The following is a 19987-nucleotide window of genomic DNA, read 5'->3' on the forward strand; positions in this document are numbered from 1 at the left end:
TAAGTGAATAATGATATGGTAAGCCCCAAGCTTAGTTGGGTTATTATGTCGATACTTATTCAAAAAATAATTGAGTGATAAGAGTCATTCAATCAAGGTAGTTGTGTGGGGGATACTTTTCCGTTTAAAAACAATTTTAGCATTTGATTGTATGTAATATCCATTGACGGAATCGATTGTATGATCCGAGGATATAATGGTTAATTGTCTTGGGAATTTTTCCGGCCCACAACAGCTTATTGATGAATTTTTCGCTCAAAGCAATTAGTTATTGAATATTTACAATTTATAGCGAACGTTATATGACATGAATAAGATAAATTGAGAAAATGAATATGTCTAAAGTCGCAACATATATTGAATAATATATATTGTAAAAGTAAAAGAGTTCAAAGTAGAAAAATATACCTTGAAAGTTGATAATTGTAGAGAAGAATACGACATATATGAATATCATACATGCCAAATGTGAATATCTGAATTTTGTTTTGTAGGACATGCTTTAATTTGATAATAAAGTAATAAGATAACAATTATTGAATTATACATTTAGTATAATATTTCTAGCAGTTACAGTATGACGAAGGATATTTCTCGTGCAATAATAGTAAATTTGCATGTTTGTAACTATTTTTTGCTTAACTTTTTGTATTAAACAAATAGTAACATAAAATTTAATAGCATAAAGTATAGAATATATATTGATGTTTGAATATAACTAATAAATTAGTAAATATTAGTTACACAAAATATAAATGCAAAAGTATGTTGAATAAAATATATAATTTTACTTGTGTAAATAGAGAACTTTGGAAAAATTATCAAAATTGACATGCCAACTTATGCTCGGATTGATTGAAAGTCGAATTTGTTCTCGGATTGATTGAAAGCCGAGTTTGTTCTCGGATTGGTTCATTGATCAATTATGAGATGTGAAATATTATAATACGTAAAAATGAAGCAATTTGAATGTATAAAGTACATACTTTATAAAAAATTACGATAGATTAAAATTTGATAAGAAGTATTAAATAAAATCTTAAACAAGATTGTTGAAATTGGTTCAAAAATTTGAATGTAATTCAAGTATTATGAACTTGAGGGGAGTAGAAATTATTTTACTCTCCCCATAGACGGCGCCAATTGTTCAAGTATTATTTTTTACTTAACTTTTTGCACTAATCATATAGCTAGTAACATAAAATTTAATAGCATAAAGTAAATAGTATGACAGTTATATATAATTGATATACAATTAATTTTGGATGGAATCCAATTTTAAAATTTGAACTCATCATTACTATCATTTAATTGTATAAATGAAATCACTAAGCAATAAGAATATAGTACATAATGAAATAAAAACGCAATTGACATGGTTGTTATATATCATTATTGTATAGGACATATATTGAGGTTTGAACATAACTAATAAATCAATAAATATTAGTTACATAAAAAATAAATGCAAAAATATGTTGAATAAAATATATAATTTTACTTGTGTAAGTAGAGAACTTTGAAAAAGAAAGCAAAATTGATAAGTGAGTTTGTGCTTGGTTTGATTGAAAACCGAGTTTGTTCTCGAATTGATTGAAAGCCGAGTTTATTCTCGGATTGGTTAATTGATCGATTATAAGATGTGAAATATTATGATACATAAAAGTGAAGCAATTTGAAGGTATAAAATACAAACCTTATAAAAAGTTACGATAGATTAAAATTTGATAAGAGGTATTAAATAAAATCTTAAACAAGATTGTTGAGATTGGTTCAAAAATTTGAATGTAAATCAAGTTTTATGAACCTAAGGGGAGTAGGAATTATTTTACTCGTTCCCACAGACGGCGCCAATTGTTCTTGCTGAGTTTGGCCGGTGTATAGCTCGTCCGTCGATGAATGTCTTCAAGCTTCTCGTCGAGATGAGTTATACGTCGGTAAGGAGAGAACAAGGGGATGGATACCTGCAAAAGACACTCCGACGCTCAAGTTAGTAAGTGTTTTAGAGATATAAGAATAATTCTATGAATATATAATGTAAGACATGATATGGAACTTATAGAACTTATCATGTTACCCCCTGAGATTAGATATAGAAGGTTCCTTTCATAGGCATAGAATTGATGAATGATATTCATGTTATAACCGTTTGGTCATTAAGATTGAAATGATGGTCATTAAGTCGATAATGAAGGTGTCGGTTACAAGCAAAGAATAAATGATAATTAACGCCGGATTATAACTCATAATGCACAATAAAGACCGACTTATAAGGTGACGGATCAAAATTAATATTCAGATTAAATGAGTTTTTGATTCAAAATCGATCCAAATCGCACTACGAATCCCCTCTAATTCTCCTTATCAATAAAGTAGAAGATTGTGATTTTTTTTTCAAAATTCTCAAGTGCGCACAAAAAAAATCATTAAGTTTATATACAGTTATATATATATTATTTAATACATTTTTAATATCAGTCCAGCTACACATTGAAGTGTTTTTAACTAAATTAAATTAAGTTGGCCTAAATTCAACAAAAATCACTTTATCATACCAGCGTGTACACATGCAAGTTTTAATAATGTAAAACATATCATTTTTCCTTGTGTTCTTTCTTCTTTTTCGCTTTCCTTCTTCTTTGTCTTTGCATTCTTTCTTATTCTTATTCTTAGCATTCCTTCTTCTTATTCGTGTGTTTTCTTTCAATCGTCATTCTTTTATTGCTGCTGTTGTTGCTGTGTTTTTTTCTTTTTCTCTTTTTAATTGAGGTTTATTTAGATCCAGAAATGAATTTGATAAATGAATTCGATGTGTTTTTGTTGATGATTGAGTTTATTTATCGAATTCATTTCTGGATCCAAATGAATCTCAATTAAATTAAGAAATGAACCGAAATTACAAAGAATAAAAAATTTGGTCAATACTTATCAACAGTATCAAGTGAACCTCAATTAGTATACAAATGAACTGAAATAAATTAAGAAATAAATCGAAACAGAGAAAATCAAAACTAATAAAGATGTTTGCAAAATGTTGGTGTTATTGGTGATAACGATAACGAAAAAGGAAAAGAAAAAGAAGACGCAACATTAGGGAAGAAGAATTAGAAGCCTACGTACGCGAATTTGGAAGAAGAAGAAGAGGGAGAAGGAAACGGAGAAGGAAAAGGAGACGCGTAATTTGAAAAGTTGTTATAATAACTTGGTTAGACTTGATTAAGTATTTTGTTTGGATGTAGAGCTTTATTGTTTTAATATATACTACTTATTCCAATATATATTCGAGTGACTTATTTTGTGTTTAGGTAACATAATTTTTTTTTTTGGTTTATCCAAACGGTATCCCCCAATCCGACAGGTTAAGGATTAATCCGTCGCGAATTTGAGCTCCATTTAATGGTTTGCCGCTGGCCAATGAGTTGCTACATGCACAAAGCGAAGTTCGAACTCTCGACACTTACTTAAGCGGACGAGTGAGCTGACAATTCGATCAACCCAAGTTGGTTTAGGTAACATAATTTTATTTAACTTTTTGTCGTGTTCATGCATATTTCAAAAGTATGCAATGGCGATAAAAACTTTCTTAAAAACATTAACTCTACATTGGCTACATCATATTTTTCTTCTTCCTTTTTTAAACTTTTTTGGTTGGGTGTGAGGTGGGAGTAGTAAAGAGAGAGGAGTAGGCAAGTTAGTCTCAAGCCTCAACCCAAATCCGCTATCCTCTACGTCCCAACAAACATAATGAAGGGATTTTGGCCAAAATTATTGGCCCTTTAAGCACTCCATTAATAATGGCTGGCTGCTGAATTCCGATGGCTGCTTGACAAAATGGTTTAGTAGTAGTTTATGAGTCCCATCAGAATTATTCAAATTTTTAAAATGGTGAAATAATACATTCTGCTCAACTCAAGGTCCAGAGAAGGGTCGCATCCAAAAAGTATAATGTATGCAACCTAACCTAATAATTACATCAATGATTGGTTTCATGATTAAACTCAAGGTCTAGAAAAGGATCGCATCTAAAAAGTATAATGTATGCAACTTAACCTAATAATTGTTTTTATGATTTGCAATCGTAACCTTGAAATCACATATAGAGACAACTCAACCGTGACTAATTCTTAATACCGTCAGAATTTACCTTTAGATGCATAAGGAATTGACCAAAAAACATAAAACTTGTTGCATATATGTCACCCATTAAATTCAGAACATGATACTTAAACAACCAAAGCATCTACCATTTATATTAAGATTCTGCCATGTGAAGACCATGTTTGGACTGTTGAAGGTTCAGAATCACTGACGGGGACCACTCCCTTGCAAGAAAGGGGAATGGTGCCATGAACGCATTGAAAGTAGCTCCAAGCTTAAAGATGTGGCAGTAAACTGAAAACAGAAACCTGTTAAGTGGTGTTAAGTGGAGTTAATACCCAAATGATCCTCGAAATTTGACTACCAACTCAATTTGATCCTTTAATTTTCAATTGACCCAATTTATACCCTGAAATTTTAAGACGATTGACCATTTCGTTCAACTCCGTCACCGGAATGATGACGTGGCACCCAAACCTCACCATATGCCTCTCCTTTTTCCTCTTACCATAGCCATCACCACCTCTCCTCTACCAACACTCTCTCTCCCCCAACAAACAACAACATTCACAGTCCACCAACACCCACACATTTCCACCGCTATAGCTTCGAAGAGCATAACGCCTACACTCACCATTCCTTCATGACTGCAAGCAGATAACAAACCAATGTATGTGACATTGTTAGGGGCAACACCATGAACCACCATTTGCGAAAAAAAACTGCAATGCTTGCTTACCGTGACCATTCATCGCTATGCCGCAAATAACAGCACCCCAAGAAATAACATCCTTATGCACAATAATGTTGAAAATCTTGAACCCCATTTTCATGTAACCACACTTAGCATACAGGTTGAGCAATACATTCCCAATGTTACCATCAATCACAAGGTCACACCACCCATTGTCCCAAATTCGAAGCACTCTTACTCATTGCAACCATCTTCGTGTTCCTATTAAGAGGAATTTAAAGTGTGGTGATGTGTTTCTTTTTTTTTTTTTATTTCTCTTCAATTTGTTAATATTAGTAATTGTTAATGTTGTTTGTTAGAGAGGAAAGATAGTAATGGTGACGGTGAGAAAGGGAAGGATCAAATAATAGAAAAACCCTTCATAAGTAGCGGTGGAAATGTGTGGGTGTTGGTAGATTGTGAATGTTGTTGTTTGTTGGGGGGAGGGAGGGTGTTCTTAGAGGGGAGGTGGTGATGACTATGCTAAGAGGAAAAAAGAGAGGCATGTGATAAAATTTTGGTGCCACGTCATCACTCTGATAACGGAGTTGGACGGAAAGGCCAATCTGAACCACGTCTTAAAATTTCAGGGTATAAATTGAGTCAATTAAAAATTGGAGGATCAAATTGAATCGATGGTCAAATTTCGAGGTCATTCTGAGTATCAGAATTAACTCCTGTTAAGTGGCAAACCAATTTAATAGTGGATTTTTTATCCTTGTCACTCGCATAATCTTATTACCAAAAATTTGACTAATAAATTGAAGCTTTTATTTCCAGAACATGAAAGCAGATGAATTCTAAGAAGGAAAGAAAAATCAACTCTATCTTTAAACATTGAACAATAGTTACATCACCATCTATCTGGCTCTCTCTAATCCACACACAAATAGAGAAAGGCACAACACAGCAACCATCTGTTCTGAGGGAAATAACCAAAAATTTCTCCCAACACACCAAATTAATAAAACATATAATAAACAATTTATTTATATTTCAAGGTGTGATAAGCTCCCTCATCAAACCTCAAGTAAGTTACTGAAAGCTGTGTTAAAAAGTCTTCCATATATGTAGTGTTGAGTATCAACAATAGCATTCTTTATTTCTCTTTGGACTTGACAGGAACGCCTTTGTACATTTCAACACGGTCCTTCAAAGCGTCTCTTCTGGGCCGAGCAATCTTGTTGTTAGGATCAAATAGCAGGACTTCTTCAAATGCCTTAAGAGCAGCCTTATATTCTTTTTTATTCTCAAAGGCATCCCCAAGATTGTTCCATGCTGTGACATAGCCTGGTTGAAGCTTTACAGCCATCTCAAACTGAGCAATTCCTTTGTCAACCTTCCCATCACGGACGTAGCTGACACCAAGAGCATTGTACACCTACATTTGTGGATGAGTTGCCAAACAAGTCATATAATTGTTGTTTATACCAGAACAATATATAGAATACCATCATTCTGCTATTTTCGAATTAAATTTAAAATTTGCCGATTATGTTTTAACCTTGTTAGCAATCAAACAAGTATATATAAAATTCATCCAACCTGCGCAAGATCTTGCTTATCCCCATCCCATTTCTCAATTGCTTGAAGCAGAAACTTGGTGGCAGCTGGATAAAACTTCCTCCGCAGCATCACTGCACCAAGTTCAAAAAGCTCAGTTGCACTGGCATCACCACTTCGTACTTGCTCCTGGGGCAATGGGAGAAAATGATAAAGGAAACAATTATCACAACAAATAGTTCCAAGTAACTTGTGCATAACCTTTGATTATGGCGCAAAAGACAAAATCAGAAAACCAGTTGAACGTGTAAAAACCAGGGTTAATACTATATTTCAAGGAGGTTAATACTATATGTTTAGTTCAAGAGAAAACCAATATTAAGTACTTCCAGAAGAAATAAGCACAGGTTCAAACCTGCAACTCTTTGGCAGAAAGGTCAAGTTCTCTGCGAACAAGAACTTGGCGAATCACAAAGTAAGTCCCAACCCCTAGCAAACCCAATAATGATACCAAGTATAATAGTTGGATGCTTAAATCAAATAACTCTCCAACTTCATATATCTGATTCATCTTCATTGAGTCACTTGCATATGAAAGACCAGGAGAAACCACTGATAAAGTCTGCCCAAACAAGAATGTATAAACCAATTTAGATAACAATCCCCCATCTTCAAGATCCTCTGTTGTTAAGTCATTCACTGAAAATCAACCAAGAAAAGATTAAGCAGGGTAATGTCTCAAGTGACTGTGCAATTCAACAACAACATTGAAAATTTTGAATTAGCTGGCATTTGCACAAATGTTGAAACGAAATTTGCCACAATACATAAAACTCTCAAAAAAGATCATTTTTCATTGGTGTCACCTAATTCTAATTATAAATTTGAACATTCAGAAGAATGAATACAATTAGATTTAATGGCCAAATTGAAATTCCTCGAGTCACCTAGAGCTATGGTATTAGGTTTGTTATGAACAATAACAAATTATTTAATACATGGAAATTGTTTTTCCCTTTTTACCCAACTTAAACACAAGCCCACCCATGATTTACAGAATTAGGTGGCTCCAGATGAGTTGGATCTCATAACTGGCAATTTTCCAGTGACTGTTAACTAAGCTAAGCACATCAGTTAAATATTAATCAGCTAGTCGCTATTTGTTTTTCCAGATAGATTGACCTATTTAATTCATCAATCCAAATAACTGCTATTGGGTTAACTCACACATCCATGTTAAGACCAATGATGAATCATGGGTTGACCCATTTCAATGCTCAGATGATATCTATTAGAATATCGAACTGTTAAGTATCTAAAAAAAGTGGGTAACCACACCTTAAAGCTAGCTATAAAGGAGGAAGAACTCTCCTTAAATACAAGATCAAACATTCTATACTATTCGATGTGAGACTTTGGGCACCTCATAATACCCAAGTAACTAACACAAACCCAACAATGCATAACTTCAAAATAAATAAACAACTCAAAGAATAATTCCTGTTTTTGTATAAACTAGAAACGGCACAAACTAATTCCTGATATGCAAAAACAATCATAAATAAGAATATTAAAAGGAGAGAAAAGGGAACTAGGAATTACTCTCAGATTGCTTTGTGACAAGGGTATTATGGGATTCGATTGTCATTTCTCTTTGAAACATCTGTCTTCATCCACAATGGAAGCAAAAAATTAGTATCCAGAACTTAAAGTTGTGAACATAAAGAATGAACAACAATGAGAAAACTACAAGATTAAACTCAAATTAGACAAATTCTAGCTGATTTTTTCAGAAAACACGAAAATGCTTAGCAGTTTCATGCATTACAACATGTAAACGAAAACAACCTTAAGGACAATGCTGCTCTTCATCGCATCAACCCTGTGTCCGTGCAGAGTAGTCAATCCTACCTGCCGAATCCCCGAGGCTTTCATGTTTCTGCAAATAATTCCTCAGGTTAATAATCATCTATGCAGAAGAGCTAAACAAACAATGGCATCAAATATTCAAATCTAATACTAACAGTAAAGAGGTTAACGAACTGAATATCAAGATAATGAATAGGCACACAGAAAGCATCTAATTTTAACAAGCTACAGAAGAAATTGAAACTAGTGGCAGTACAAATTACAAGACATTGTCCTATGCAAAATTAACGGTAAAATCAGAAAGAGATAAGAGAAAGGGAGTTAGTTACTTGAAGAAGCATTTGCAGCGGAAGGGGCTTGAGCTGAGGGTTAAGGTTTTAGTGGGAAAGAGAGTGGAAAGAGACGAAGGAGGAGTGTAAGAGAGAAGAAGGAAGTGACCGAAACTTGAACCAACCATCTTCTTCTTCTCCTTGGAGCTTCGAAGTTCGCAGGGGTTATCCAACAAGGCTATACCATTCTGCCACGTCATGATTATTTAATGGGCCAATCATTGGGCCTATGTAAATATTTAAAAGGTCCAAGTCCAGTGTTAAAAGCCCAACAAAGGAAGCAATAGCTGCTACTTGTGTTTACTGTTTAGTGTAGTACCAAAAACAGGGCACATAACCTTCACCGGTAAGGTGGTTGAAACCTCCGTCTTCTTTCGATGACTTCGAGGAATAACTGAACCACCACAACGCTTTTTTAACGATAATAACAACATTCATTCACATCGCTCTCTCTCTCTCTCTCTCTCTCTCTCTCTCTGCATTGTTCGATTTTCCAAATGGCTCACCTTCTCCACACTCCTTTCCTTCCTTCTTCTTCCTCCTCCGCCGCCCTCCGCCGCAGCCCGGCCTCCTCGGGCACTCGTAGGCCTCCAGCGTCTCCCTGCGTGGTCCGCGCCAAGATCCGGGAGATCTTCATGCCGGCACTGAGCTCAACCATGACGGAGGGAAAGATCGTGTCCTGGGTGAAATCCGAGGGCGACAAGCTCTCCAAGGGTGAGAGCGTCGTCGTCGTGGAGTCCGACAAGGCTGACATGGACGTAGAGACCTTCTACGATGGTTACCTCGCCGCCATCATGGTTGACGAGGGCGGTGTTGCCGCCGTCGGAGCTCCAATCGCCCTCCTCGCCGAAAACGAGGACGAGATCGAACAAGCAAAGTCCAAAGCACAGTCACCTTCATCGGCTTCTTCTTCTGCTTCGTCTTCTCCTGCACCTGCACCTGCGCCAGCAGTGGAGGCTCAATCTGATAAGGCTCCCGTTAAGGCTGCTGCTGCTGCTGCTCCGGCGGTGGCATCCACGCATCCGGCGTCGGAGGGAGGGAAGAGAGTGGTGGCGTCTCCGTATGCGAAGAAGCTGGCAAAGGAGCTGAAGGTGGAGCTTGGGAGGATTGTGGGGACTGGACCTTTGGGCAGGATTGTAGCTAAGGATGTTGAGGCTTTTGCAGCTTCTGGTGCTGCTGCTGCTGCGGCTGCTGCGGCTCCTGCTGCACCGGTGGCTGCGAAGAGTGGTGGTGGGGTTGAATTGGGGAGTGTGGTGCCTTTTACGACAATGCAGAGTGCTGTGAGTAGGAACATGGTGGAGAGTTTGGGTGTTCCTACTTTTAGAGTTGGGTATACTATCACCACTGATGCACTCGATGCTCTCTACAAGAAGGTGAAATTCGATATCCTTTCCAGAAATTGCATTTGACGAACATGGTTTTCTTTAGTATACTTTTTTTTTTGGTTTGCATTGTTTGTTTTGAGTTGCTATGTGCTCTGCAATGTTGACATGAATATGACATGTTTAATGCACTGTTTTCCATCATTTTTAGTCTTTCTCTGAAATTTATTGGAAGCTTGGCTTACCTTTAGATACTGCAAAAGAGGGGGGAAAAGATTAGGCATTCAATTACTTGGTGGTATGTCTAAATCTAAATATTGCAGCACTTAGCATATATTGTTAATATTTGTGGAAATGCTTGCAATGATGATATTAGACAAAAAGTTGCTCTGTTATAATTAAAATATGTATATCTTTTCTTTGTTGGCTTAGTTTGCTAATGCATTATTAATCTGTTTGAGTAGATACATGATTTATGTATCTATTTTACTGAAGTCCATATTGTGGTAATGCTTGATGCTACATGAATATCACATAGATTCTTTTGGAATTTTATTCTGGTCAAATACATAATATAATGCCACTGTGTCAATTTAACTGTTAGTCTGATTGTCTAGACTTATGGTATGGAACACATTGCATTGTATACTGTTAACATCTGAATATCAGTGCTGATTCAATTTTATAAAATTCAGATCAAGTCAAAGGGAGTTACTATGACAGCATTGCTTGCCAAGGCTACAGCACTTGCTCTGGTTAAACACCCTGTTGTTAACTCTAGTTGTAGAGATGGTAATAGCTTTACGTATAATAGCAGCATCAACATCGCAGTTGCTGTTGCTACTGAAGGCGGACTGATTACTCCAGTGCTTCAGGATGCTGATAAGGTTTTTGATACGCTAATTTTGAGCTTCTTGAAGTTTTCCCTTTTAATATATGATGGAGCTTTGATTGTCAAGGGTTGTATTTGATGTATGTTGTAGGTTGACGTCTATACATTGTCAAGAAAGTGGAAGGAGTTGGTTGATAAGGCCCGGGCCAAGCAGCTCCAACCTCATGAGTACAGCACAGGTACAAGACTCAAATATTTATAATTATTTGGGATTTTCTTCAATCCAAGTTGGAGAAGATTGAAAACAGCTTGCAACTGAAAATACTATTTAGGGATTTTTAACCGGTTAAACACATTTTGGATTTTAAATGTACAACCCTAGAAAATAGATATTGAACCAAAGCTTATCCAAATAAGTTAGTATGCTAGATCAATCAAGGCTGTTGAACTTCAGCAAAGATTGACTTCTCTGTCCAATTAATCTCAAAATCTTAGGTCTAACTTTGCTCTGAGTGCAAGATACACATTTATAGACTTTGGGTGCTAATTCTTCATTAAATACAAACCAGGTTGATGAATTTAAAATTGAATATTACACCTACTATCACTTTTTCTGGGCTTCAAAATATCAAATTCAATTTTAAGATTTCACCAATCACCTGATGTTGGATTTAACTTCTCATTTCGCTATTGCATATCATAGAAATTTCTTTTCACTATTCTTTGATTTTCTTTACAACAACCTTACGGTGTTGTTCATGTGTCCTTTCTGATATGGACTAAACTGCTGATTTGTACAGTTCTGCCTGATAGTCTGTGGTCTTGCATGGAAACATTATGTTATTTGTCTTAAGAACAGTATATAGTATGCCCCTTGTATGGTCAATGCTGACCTTCATTAGGGTTAAATATGTGCTTAGAATCTGACCTTCATATGTGCTAGGTACCTTCACTCTGTCCAACCTTGGAATGTTTGGTGTTGATCGCTTTGATGCTATTCTTCCACCTGGAACTGTGAGTATTCGTACTCTTGGTGACATTTTGTTCGAATTAAATTAATGAGACACTGCATGAATTTGATCATATTCTTGATTATTTGTGTAGGGAGCCATAATGGCTGTTGGATCATCACAGCCAACTGTTGTGGCTACCAAGGATGGTCGCATTGGCATGAAGAACCAAATGCAGGTATGATAATCCAGACATGGTCTACAACACTAGGACTTGGAGTATGACTTACTTTTTGTCTAAGAAACACAAATCCTGTTCTAGATTTCTATTTTCTTATAATTGAAGGAAATGCGAAATTTCAGGTCAATGTGACAGCAGATCATCGCGTGATATATGGTGCTGATCTGGCTCAATTCTTGCAAACCCTGTCACAAATTATTGAGGACCCTAAGGATCTTACTTTCTAGTCCCATTTTCCTCTTTCCAAATGGTGCATTTTCATAGTAACAAGAAAATTTCCTTTCCTGCTATATTATCAATCGTTGACAAGAAGAAATTGAGAAGTCAATTACTATCCTCGGGATTTTGCAACAGGAGCAGAGTTTTGAATAGGGAAGTTGAGTTGTAGTTTGTTTAATTGAGATTTTTCAGTCTAATGTACCAATTTTTATTTTCGGTTAAATGCCATCTGATTATAGATTTTTCTTTCCTGTTTATTACTGTCAAATAATGGCCATCTGTTGTGTACACTTGAAAGTTGAAAATTAATTTTGAATTTCCAGATAAAGTGAGACTAGATATTGAAACTTCATTGTGTGAATGAACAAATGTCTTGGAGGCTAAGTAAGAAGTTCTGAAACAAATGTCTATTCCATGTGAGACCAAAATATAAAGAAATAGTTATTTTACATGATGATTTCGTCCAATACTAGTAATATATAGAGGGTAAACTTGCCTAAATAGATATTCAGTGAGCACAATCTGGATCCTGATTTCATCCCTTTTTATTATTATTCCTTTATAATTATGAATTATATCCTGTGGAAACTTTTGTGTCTAATTTCAAGGTCAATCATGCAAACAAGATGTCATGATTTGGTTGATCATGTATATAGTATGTTTTGCTGCCTTATGTTATTCATAGCTCAATTATTATACAACTGTTAATCTAGCAACCAAAGGTATAGAGCTGCTACTAATAGTTTTTCATAGGAAACTAAGAAGATGAGTTGACTTATTTAGTGTTGAAGATCTTGCTTGAAAATGTTAGTTGAAGCATATGAAAGTGCATAATTAATTGTGGGGAACAAAGACTGTAGGTTGCTTTTGCAGCAGTTGAACTAAAACCATTCCATTACAACAACTACTTGGTCCAAGTCCTCACCAAAAACCTAACCCAAAGAACTCACACACCATTCCAATTATTCCTGATCTCTCTAATATTCACATAAGAGGCCTAATAATAATCATCCTATATCCATTCATGGATACAGAAGACTTCAGCTTCCCTAGAATTTCTGAGAATTGTTCATATCATGGCATTGATTCACCTCCTTTATGGAATCTATCACCAGCAACAGCCTCTCCTAACCCCTACAAAGGAAATTATGATAAAGAACCCTGCTTTGAAACAAAGGTAGTGACATCAAATAAGGGAGAGAGGAGTGAAGAGGATCAAATGGATTTGTTGTGGGAAGATTTCAATGAGGAGTTGACTTCGACAACAATAGGTTCTGCTTCTGCTGTCTCTTTCTCAACAGAGTTGGTTGAATTCAGGTGCGCCACGGCTTTTACACTTGCCAAGAAGTCGAATGGTGCTCTTGTTCATAGTAGTAAGAATAGGCATGGCATGGTGTTGATCGTGAAGGTCTTAAAGAAGCTCTTCTTCAACAACTCTCATGGAAAATCCACCAGGAGAGTACTCTAATGAATATCATGTGATTTCCTTTCTTTTCTTTATACCATTCTTCTTCTTTTCTTCTTCCTTCCCTTAGCAGTAGTCTAATTCTTCCTCTTCCATGAAATGTATATGTAAACTTCAGTAAATATGATGTTGGTTTGATTTATGGTTGGCCACAATTCCCATAACATGACATAAAATACATGTGCATATTGATTAAGTACTACTAAGAGTAGTTTTAAAATGCTATGCTTTCTCCTTTCTTTTATGAATTTATTCAATCTCAAGATCAGTGGGGAAAAATGTCAATCTCTGAGTCCATTGAAGTAACTGCGAAATTGTTTTCTTATTATTTATCGACTTTCATTGCTACCTAATTGTCATCAACCACGAGTTCTTCTGATTTAATTTTTTTTGGTCAACTATTTATGATTTTTTATTAGAATGGCATGGCTTTTCACAAAAACTTTTGGACCAACCATCCAAAAACGCATCATTTAGACCCAAGGTACGTTCAATGATGAATGATATTAGTTTTAGTGTTGAATATTTCAAGTTTTAGTTTCTAAGTCATTCTTTTCTTTAACATCGAAGATCTAACTTCGATTCTACAATGACAATCATAGGGTAGGGCTCCACATAAATTGAGTCTGAGAAGGTTAGGGATGAGAGGAAATAATACATGAAATTTATAATGAAATATTCAAGTAATGAAATCAATGGCATGAATCACAAGTCAAATATCTAACATGAGTGACTATGAATGACCTATCAAAATTTTCTACATACAACAAAACAATCCCCAATTTAGAATTCAGACTAAGGATGGTCAATGAGGTCATTTAACGCTTTTGCTCATCTCCCAAGGTATAAATGAATTGGGATGGATTACAAAGAGGTATGACTAAAAAATACCACAAAAATTATATTCCATGGATGATGAATCATTTGTATTGTAGATCATATTTTTTCAGAAACCTTTTGCTTCTTTTGGAAACACCTGTGGTAGGTAGAAGAATCATCAAGTCACTGAACTGTGACACAAATTCTGAAGTAGATGGCCTCCATAAAAATCACAACTTCAACAGATATAGAACACACTTGGCCAAGTACATCATCATATCAAGCTCACTAGCAATGAAACTGTTAATATAATCTTGTCTTATTCTGTTGCTTTTTGTGCCACGCGCCTCTTCTCGTCCATCCTATGTCGGAACAACTTGGCTATGTGTCTTCTTTCACAATCCTGGTCATGGAAAAGAACATAAACCATGAAATCCACATTCATAGGTAAGATGTGTTTATTTATTTGTTCTTTCTTTTCTTTTTTTTTTTTTTTTTTTTTCTTTTCTGACCTTGAACATGTTAAGATGAAAGGGTTTGTCTGGATTCATCCTTCTCAGCTTCTGATAAGTGTATGCAAAACTTAGCTGATCACGAGGAGTAAACCGGTCGACTTCGTTGAACCAAAGACATGAGAACAAATTTGACATTGGGGTGTGTGCCCTTATAATAAAGGAACCTTCAGGTACATCTGCCAGCAAGAAGAAAATAAGTACATTAATCAACAATTTTGGAGAACTGGAAGAGAGCAAACCCTCAAAACAACAACATACTGCTTGGGAGAAGCTTGTTTGGATCTGATGCATTAAATCTTTGCAGTCCATCGGCCTTGTAAAATGCGAATTGTTCATCTATAACTGTATGGTTATACTTGTTTAGTTTCTTGTTTTGTGCTACCTCTTCCCACACACAATGCCGATCATAGTGATTGGATATCGCAAATTCATAACCCTTTCGCCACAAGAAGTACTCTAAGATCAGATATGGATCAAGCTGAAGACGTAATTTGCTGTCCAACCAAATCGAATACCTGAAACAAAATTTGAAAGAAAACCAAGAGCAAAAACCACAATTTAAATAGAATTCAAACCAGTACTGTTGAAATCAAAAGAACAACACATTGGACATCAGGCTCGGCCTCACCTAGCAAAAGGGAAAAGCCGATGTGGCAATAACTTAGGTATTTTACCCACTCTCCGCATATCGTCATAAGGCAGGTTCTTCACTACCACTAACTTCCAAAAGCCAATGAAACCCATCCTATCAGGCACATGGCCTTCGGCAGTAAGGGTTCGTACCGTAATCTCATCGGTAAACATCACAAAGCACACATTCTTCCTTGACAAACGAGTGATCTGAAATCACAATGACTATGTGAATGTAACAAAGTATGCTCTGTGACAATCATATCAACAGTTGATGATTGATCACACATAGGAACCACTGACCTCAACAAGACAACATTTTAATATTTGCAAGTTTACAACAAGAACTCAGTTCAAAGACATTTTAATAGTAGCAACAGCACATATTCAGCACTAGAGAGATATATGTTGAGAATAGTAAGTAATGATCAAATCTGTTGTTAATGCTCAACCTTTTACCCTTGAGTAGGCTTGCAAAAACATTTTTCCCCACCTTTCCCAATGCAATTTACCAAATTAAAGGAATACAAAGTTGGACGTTAGAACAGTAATGAGATATTTATTTTTCCCTAGCTACGTGGCCAAACATCTTATGGACTGAGAAGAGAAGCATGAGTGAAATAACTATGTGATAATTGATAACTAGCTATGTTGTAAGAGTCTTATGTTTCCAATGCCATTAGATATTTCCTTCACAAGATCTTCAAAATAGGAAGCACAAGAAATTGAGAACACAAATCAATGGGCTCATGTATGTTCATATTGTGAGTTGCTACAGTTGATGGTGACATTCCAATTAATTTCTCAAGATCTCCTTATTATTTCATTGTCCAAAATTCATTGTGTCTAAGCTTTCTACACTAGAATTATGTGAACACAAACATAAGCAGGTTATTGGTATCTTTAGAAGTCCATCTCCCAAACAGGGTATACGATACTAAGGATGCAGGCGACAAATTACACAATGCACCACTTAGAGAGGACCAGACAAACATGTAGGTTTATGCTGACAGCCAACCCTAAACACAAAATATCCACTTAGACTATAATAACTTCACATACTACCATTTTAAAATTAAATGGAACTAAAAATATGGATTATTAGTTTACTATAAAAATCACATCATGTGAATGTTAACCTCCGAATCCTTTTGAAGTCCCACAAAAAGAAATATCAGATTCTTTAGAACCATTACCGTTTTGTAGGCTGGAACCCTCAACCGATCAGAATTGCCAAATATGCACGAAATCACAGCAATATGGCATCTGCTAATGTAACTTGCATCATCTTCTGCCAAGTCAAATCCAGTGCTAGGGTAACCCTGAGGACCTCGAACAAAACCACAGTTTATATTCTGATCACGTGCAAAAAATGAATTTTCCCTCTCTTCCAAGCTCTGATGGCCACCAAATCTGGGCACCCACTCTTCCACGCCCTCAGGCTTCTCTTCTGTCTCTGTGTAGTGTAAGTTAAATCGTGCAAATTTTCGGCTTTCTAGTGGCTCTACAAGTTGTGTAGTTGAGTTTAACAGCTTCATCTCACAGGATCCTGAAAATAGGTCATGTGCAGGCAGGTTAAAGAGTTTTGCATACTTCTCTTTATAGATATTTTCTGGATAAGAGAAGAAGAAACATTCCCATCCACAAATATTTGAAAGCTAGACAGTGGTTCTAAGGATGTTTTATGAATCTAGAGAAGCTATGGAAAAGTTCAAAATAAAACCAGTTAGATATAGTGGTTTAAGTTTCCACTATAGCCATAAAGGCCCCATAACATACCAAAAAGATAAATAAATAGATAAATAAAAATTGGAAGTGTTTGTAAAATAGACCAATTTGTGTGAAAACTGGTTTTGAATAAACTTTAAAATCAACGAAAATCGATGTCAACCTAAGGCAAATTGAGATAGCAGTATGTGACGAGTGGGAATAGCACAAGAGTAAAAACTAATCTTATATAAACAGGGTTTGTCGATGTGATTGGTTAGAAAATCATCTCAATGTCTCTCAGTAAACAACATTCAGGGAAGCATCAGAAATAACTTTCCAAAGGAAGCCATTCAACCACAGATATTTTAGGAGTTCAACTGAAACCCCCATAAAATAAATATGAAGGTCACCTGAAAACTTACGGTGCCTGGATTTCCTTTTTGTTTCCGGTTGAGACTTTTTGCTTGAGCTTGCTTTTCTTTTGTTTGAGAAAGATGCTCCTCCATCACCCTCAGAAATATCATCGTCATTAGTTCCAGCATCAAAGGAATCATGGGATTCTTGTTGGAATCCATTGTCCAATGCTACTACATTGGAACTAGAAACCTTCCCTCTAACATGTTTACTGTTGTCAGAGTCATCGACTTCAGATTCATGGAAATCGAAAAAGTCATCATAGTCATCATCAATATCATCCATTGCATTCTTCTTGTTTAGGTCAGAATCATGTGACATTTTGCCATCACCTTCTCCTGAGCGTCCTGCATTCTTCAAAGAGGCCTCATATTCCTCTTCATACCTTCTCAATTCATGGCGTCCAGCTTCATTATATAAGCCAGTGCCTTTTCGCTTTACACCTGTGTCAGAATAACCCTGAGAAGACTTAACATCATTCTTCTTCTTCTTAAGTAAAACAACTTCTGCTTTTTCATCGCCAGTATCCCCACCAGTCTGCTTCATCATATCCTCATTGTAATCATCATCCCTTCTCCTATCATCCCTATCCCAATATCTCGAATCTCGACCATGTCCCCCAGAACCCTGGCCAAACTCAAGAACTTTCTTCTCTATCCGTGGTATATTTGTAAGAAAATCAGACTCGGCCTTTGAATCATCGGCAATATCACCACCATTACTTATTTCTGCAACCAAAGATTGGCAATCTTAAAATGACAGAAACCAATCCATTGCATAAAGAAGAACAAAAGCTAAAACATAAAACAACCTCAGCTCAAAAGTTCATTCGACAAACAATTTCGAATTCCCCTTCAAGACTTGAAGCATAAGAATAATAATGATTGATGATCAAGCAAATACTTGGGTCGACACATTATTATTCCGGTCACTGGCAAAAAAAATAAAAAAGTTGATGAAACCAGAAGATCTATTAGCTTCCCAGAAACCCCAATGCAACAAGTTGAACCCCCCCCCCCCTTTTTTTTCCCAAAAAAAAAAATATCACACATCAAAACCTTCAGATTCAAACTTCAACCAGCAACCAAACAATAAATCAAACTCAAAACACATGCAAAAACACACCATGCAGATTTACAATCTCACTCAACAAAGCACAAAAAAGAAAAGCTGTCATTGCGATCACACTTCAAAAAAAAAAAATGAAAAAAGAGTAAAAAACACTGGTTCAAGAGCAACAAGAAGAAGCTTCACCTTCTCTAGAAATGTAAGAAAACGTGACGACAGTGAGGACGAGTACGAGGAACAGGAAGAGGAGGATCGCCGGAACCGGAACCCGCCAGCCCCTTTCGGATCGCGCCGATCGCCGGTGCCGATTCTGCTTGTGAGTGGCGACGCCAACGGCTCCGCCACGAATCCCGACGGCAACGTGATCGGGGGAACCACCGTTGGGGTAGAGTGGATCCCCTCTCACCCCAAACCTCTCCATCCCCGATTGCCTTTGCTGTGCCATGACATCACAAAAAATGAAAAAGCGTAGAAGAAAAAAGAGAAAAAAATTGCAGTGTTTTTTTCTCTCTCTAGAACCTTCTCTCTCTAAAAAAGTAAGACCTACCCAGGAGCTCGTTTTGTTCAAAGATTCAAACTTTTGGTTTGGTTTAGCGGTGAGAGGTGAGGGTGCTGCTGATTCTTGGTGGTTGAGTGCTGAAGAGTGTGAAGCAAGCGATAGATGAAGATGGTTCAGTGTTTTTTTCCTTTTTCTTTTTTTTTTGGGAAAAAAATTGGTAAGAAGAGTTTTCAATTAATTATTAATTAATTCGTCATTAATTAAAAGCAATGCATGTGTGTCAGTGTGTGACAGAGAGAGAGAGGGCTTGCCGGTGACAGTGAGTCGGTGACGACGGCGTCGGCCGGTGATGTAGACGGAGGAAATTAGATGTTTTAATAAAAAAATTAAAATAAAAACTTACTAAAACATTGTTAATTCATTGAATCAAGAGAGTATTTTCAATGCATTTATAATGTAAAATTTACATTGCGGTTAATTATACCCCTTCTTTTAGATGAATATTTAAGTGATTAATATAAAAAAATATTTATTTTTATTAACAGTTATATTATCACTAAGTATATTTAGTGAGATAATACTTTGTTGTTGTTGTTGTTATTAACAGTTGTATTATAACTAACAGTATATTAAAATTAAATTTTTAAATTAATTAAAAAAATCTTTTTTACTGTAAGATTTGGTTGGTATTGTTTGTTGGGGTTCATTAAATGAATCATGGTCTGATCCCAGTTTAAGAATATTCGAAATCGTGATTAGGTTTGTTTTTGT

The 19987-nt window shown here is 36.0% G+C and overlaps 4 protein-coding genes across 7 annotated transcripts; 2 read left to right on the forward strand and 2 right to left on the reverse strand.

Annotated features, from left to right (window-relative positions):
• Window positions 1-5639: 5639 nt before the first annotated feature.
• Window positions 5640-8732, reverse strand: LOC107619124 (Tetratricopeptide repeat (TPR)-like superfamily protein). The gene is made up of 6 exons (XM_016321348.3): window positions 8533-8732; window positions 8183-8273; window positions 7937-7997; window positions 6750-7033; window positions 6377-6523; window positions 5640-6212 (listed from the first exon to the last, which is right to left on the reverse strand). The coding sequence occupies exons 1-6, from the start codon at window positions 8730-8732 to the stop codon at window positions 5931-5933; spliced, it is 1065 nt and encodes a 354-aa protein (XP_016176834.2). The 3' UTR covers window positions 5640-5930.
• Window positions 8733-8802: 70 nt separating this feature from the next.
• EMB3003 (2-oxoacid dehydrogenases acyltransferase family protein) lies at window positions 8803-12424 on the forward strand. The gene is made up of 6 exons (XM_016320964.3): window positions 8803-9905; window positions 10550-10741; window positions 10838-10925; window positions 11630-11700; window positions 11791-11874; window positions 12000-12424. The coding sequence occupies exons 1-6, from the start codon at window positions 9030-9032 to the stop codon at window positions 12102-12104; spliced, it is 1416 nt and encodes a 471-aa protein (XP_016176450.3). The 5' UTR covers window positions 8803-9029; the 3' UTR covers window positions 12105-12424.
• Window positions 12425-12977: 553 nt separating this feature from the next.
• LOC107617159 (uncharacterized) lies at window positions 12978-13626 on the forward strand. The gene has a single exon (XM_016318939.3). The coding sequence runs from the start codon at window positions 13121-13123 to the stop codon at window positions 13562-13564; it is 444 nt and encodes a 147-aa protein (XP_016174425.1). The 5' UTR covers window positions 12978-13120; the 3' UTR covers window positions 13565-13626.
• A 577-nt stretch (window positions 13627-14203) lies between these two features.
• Window positions 14204-19639, reverse strand: EMB2756 (transmembrane protein (DUF616)). 4 transcript variants are annotated; one of them, XM_016320319.3, is made up of 8 exons: window positions 19265-19639; window positions 18904-19153; window positions 17646-18377; window positions 16722-17074; window positions 15524-15735; window positions 15154-15410; window positions 14893-15071; window positions 14204-14783 (listed from the first exon to the last, which is right to left on the reverse strand). In XM_016320319.3, the coding sequence occupies exons 2-8, from the start codon at window positions 19136-19138 to the stop codon at window positions 14700-14702; spliced, it is 2052 nt and encodes a 683-aa protein (XP_016175805.1). In that variant the 5' UTR covers window positions 19139-19153; window positions 19265-19639; the 3' UTR covers window positions 14204-14699. The 4 variants fall into 4 exon arrangements, with proteins under 4 accessions (XP_016175805.1, XP_088356576.1, XP_016175804.1 ...); XM_088500450.1 differs by having other exon boundaries at window positions 17658-18377; window positions 19265-19463; XM_016320318.3 differs by having other exon boundaries at window positions 17658-18377; window positions 18904-19446.
• Between the last annotated feature and the right edge of the window lie 348 nt (window positions 19640-19987).

This window comes from Arachis ipaensis, chromosome B9 (assembly GCF_059453495.1).
Source record: "Arachis ipaensis isolate K30076 ecotype BB chromosome B9, ASM5945349v1, whole genome shotgun sequence".
Classification (NCBI taxonomy): domain Eukaryota; kingdom Viridiplantae; phylum Streptophyta; class Magnoliopsida; order Fabales; family Fabaceae; genus Arachis; species Arachis ipaensis.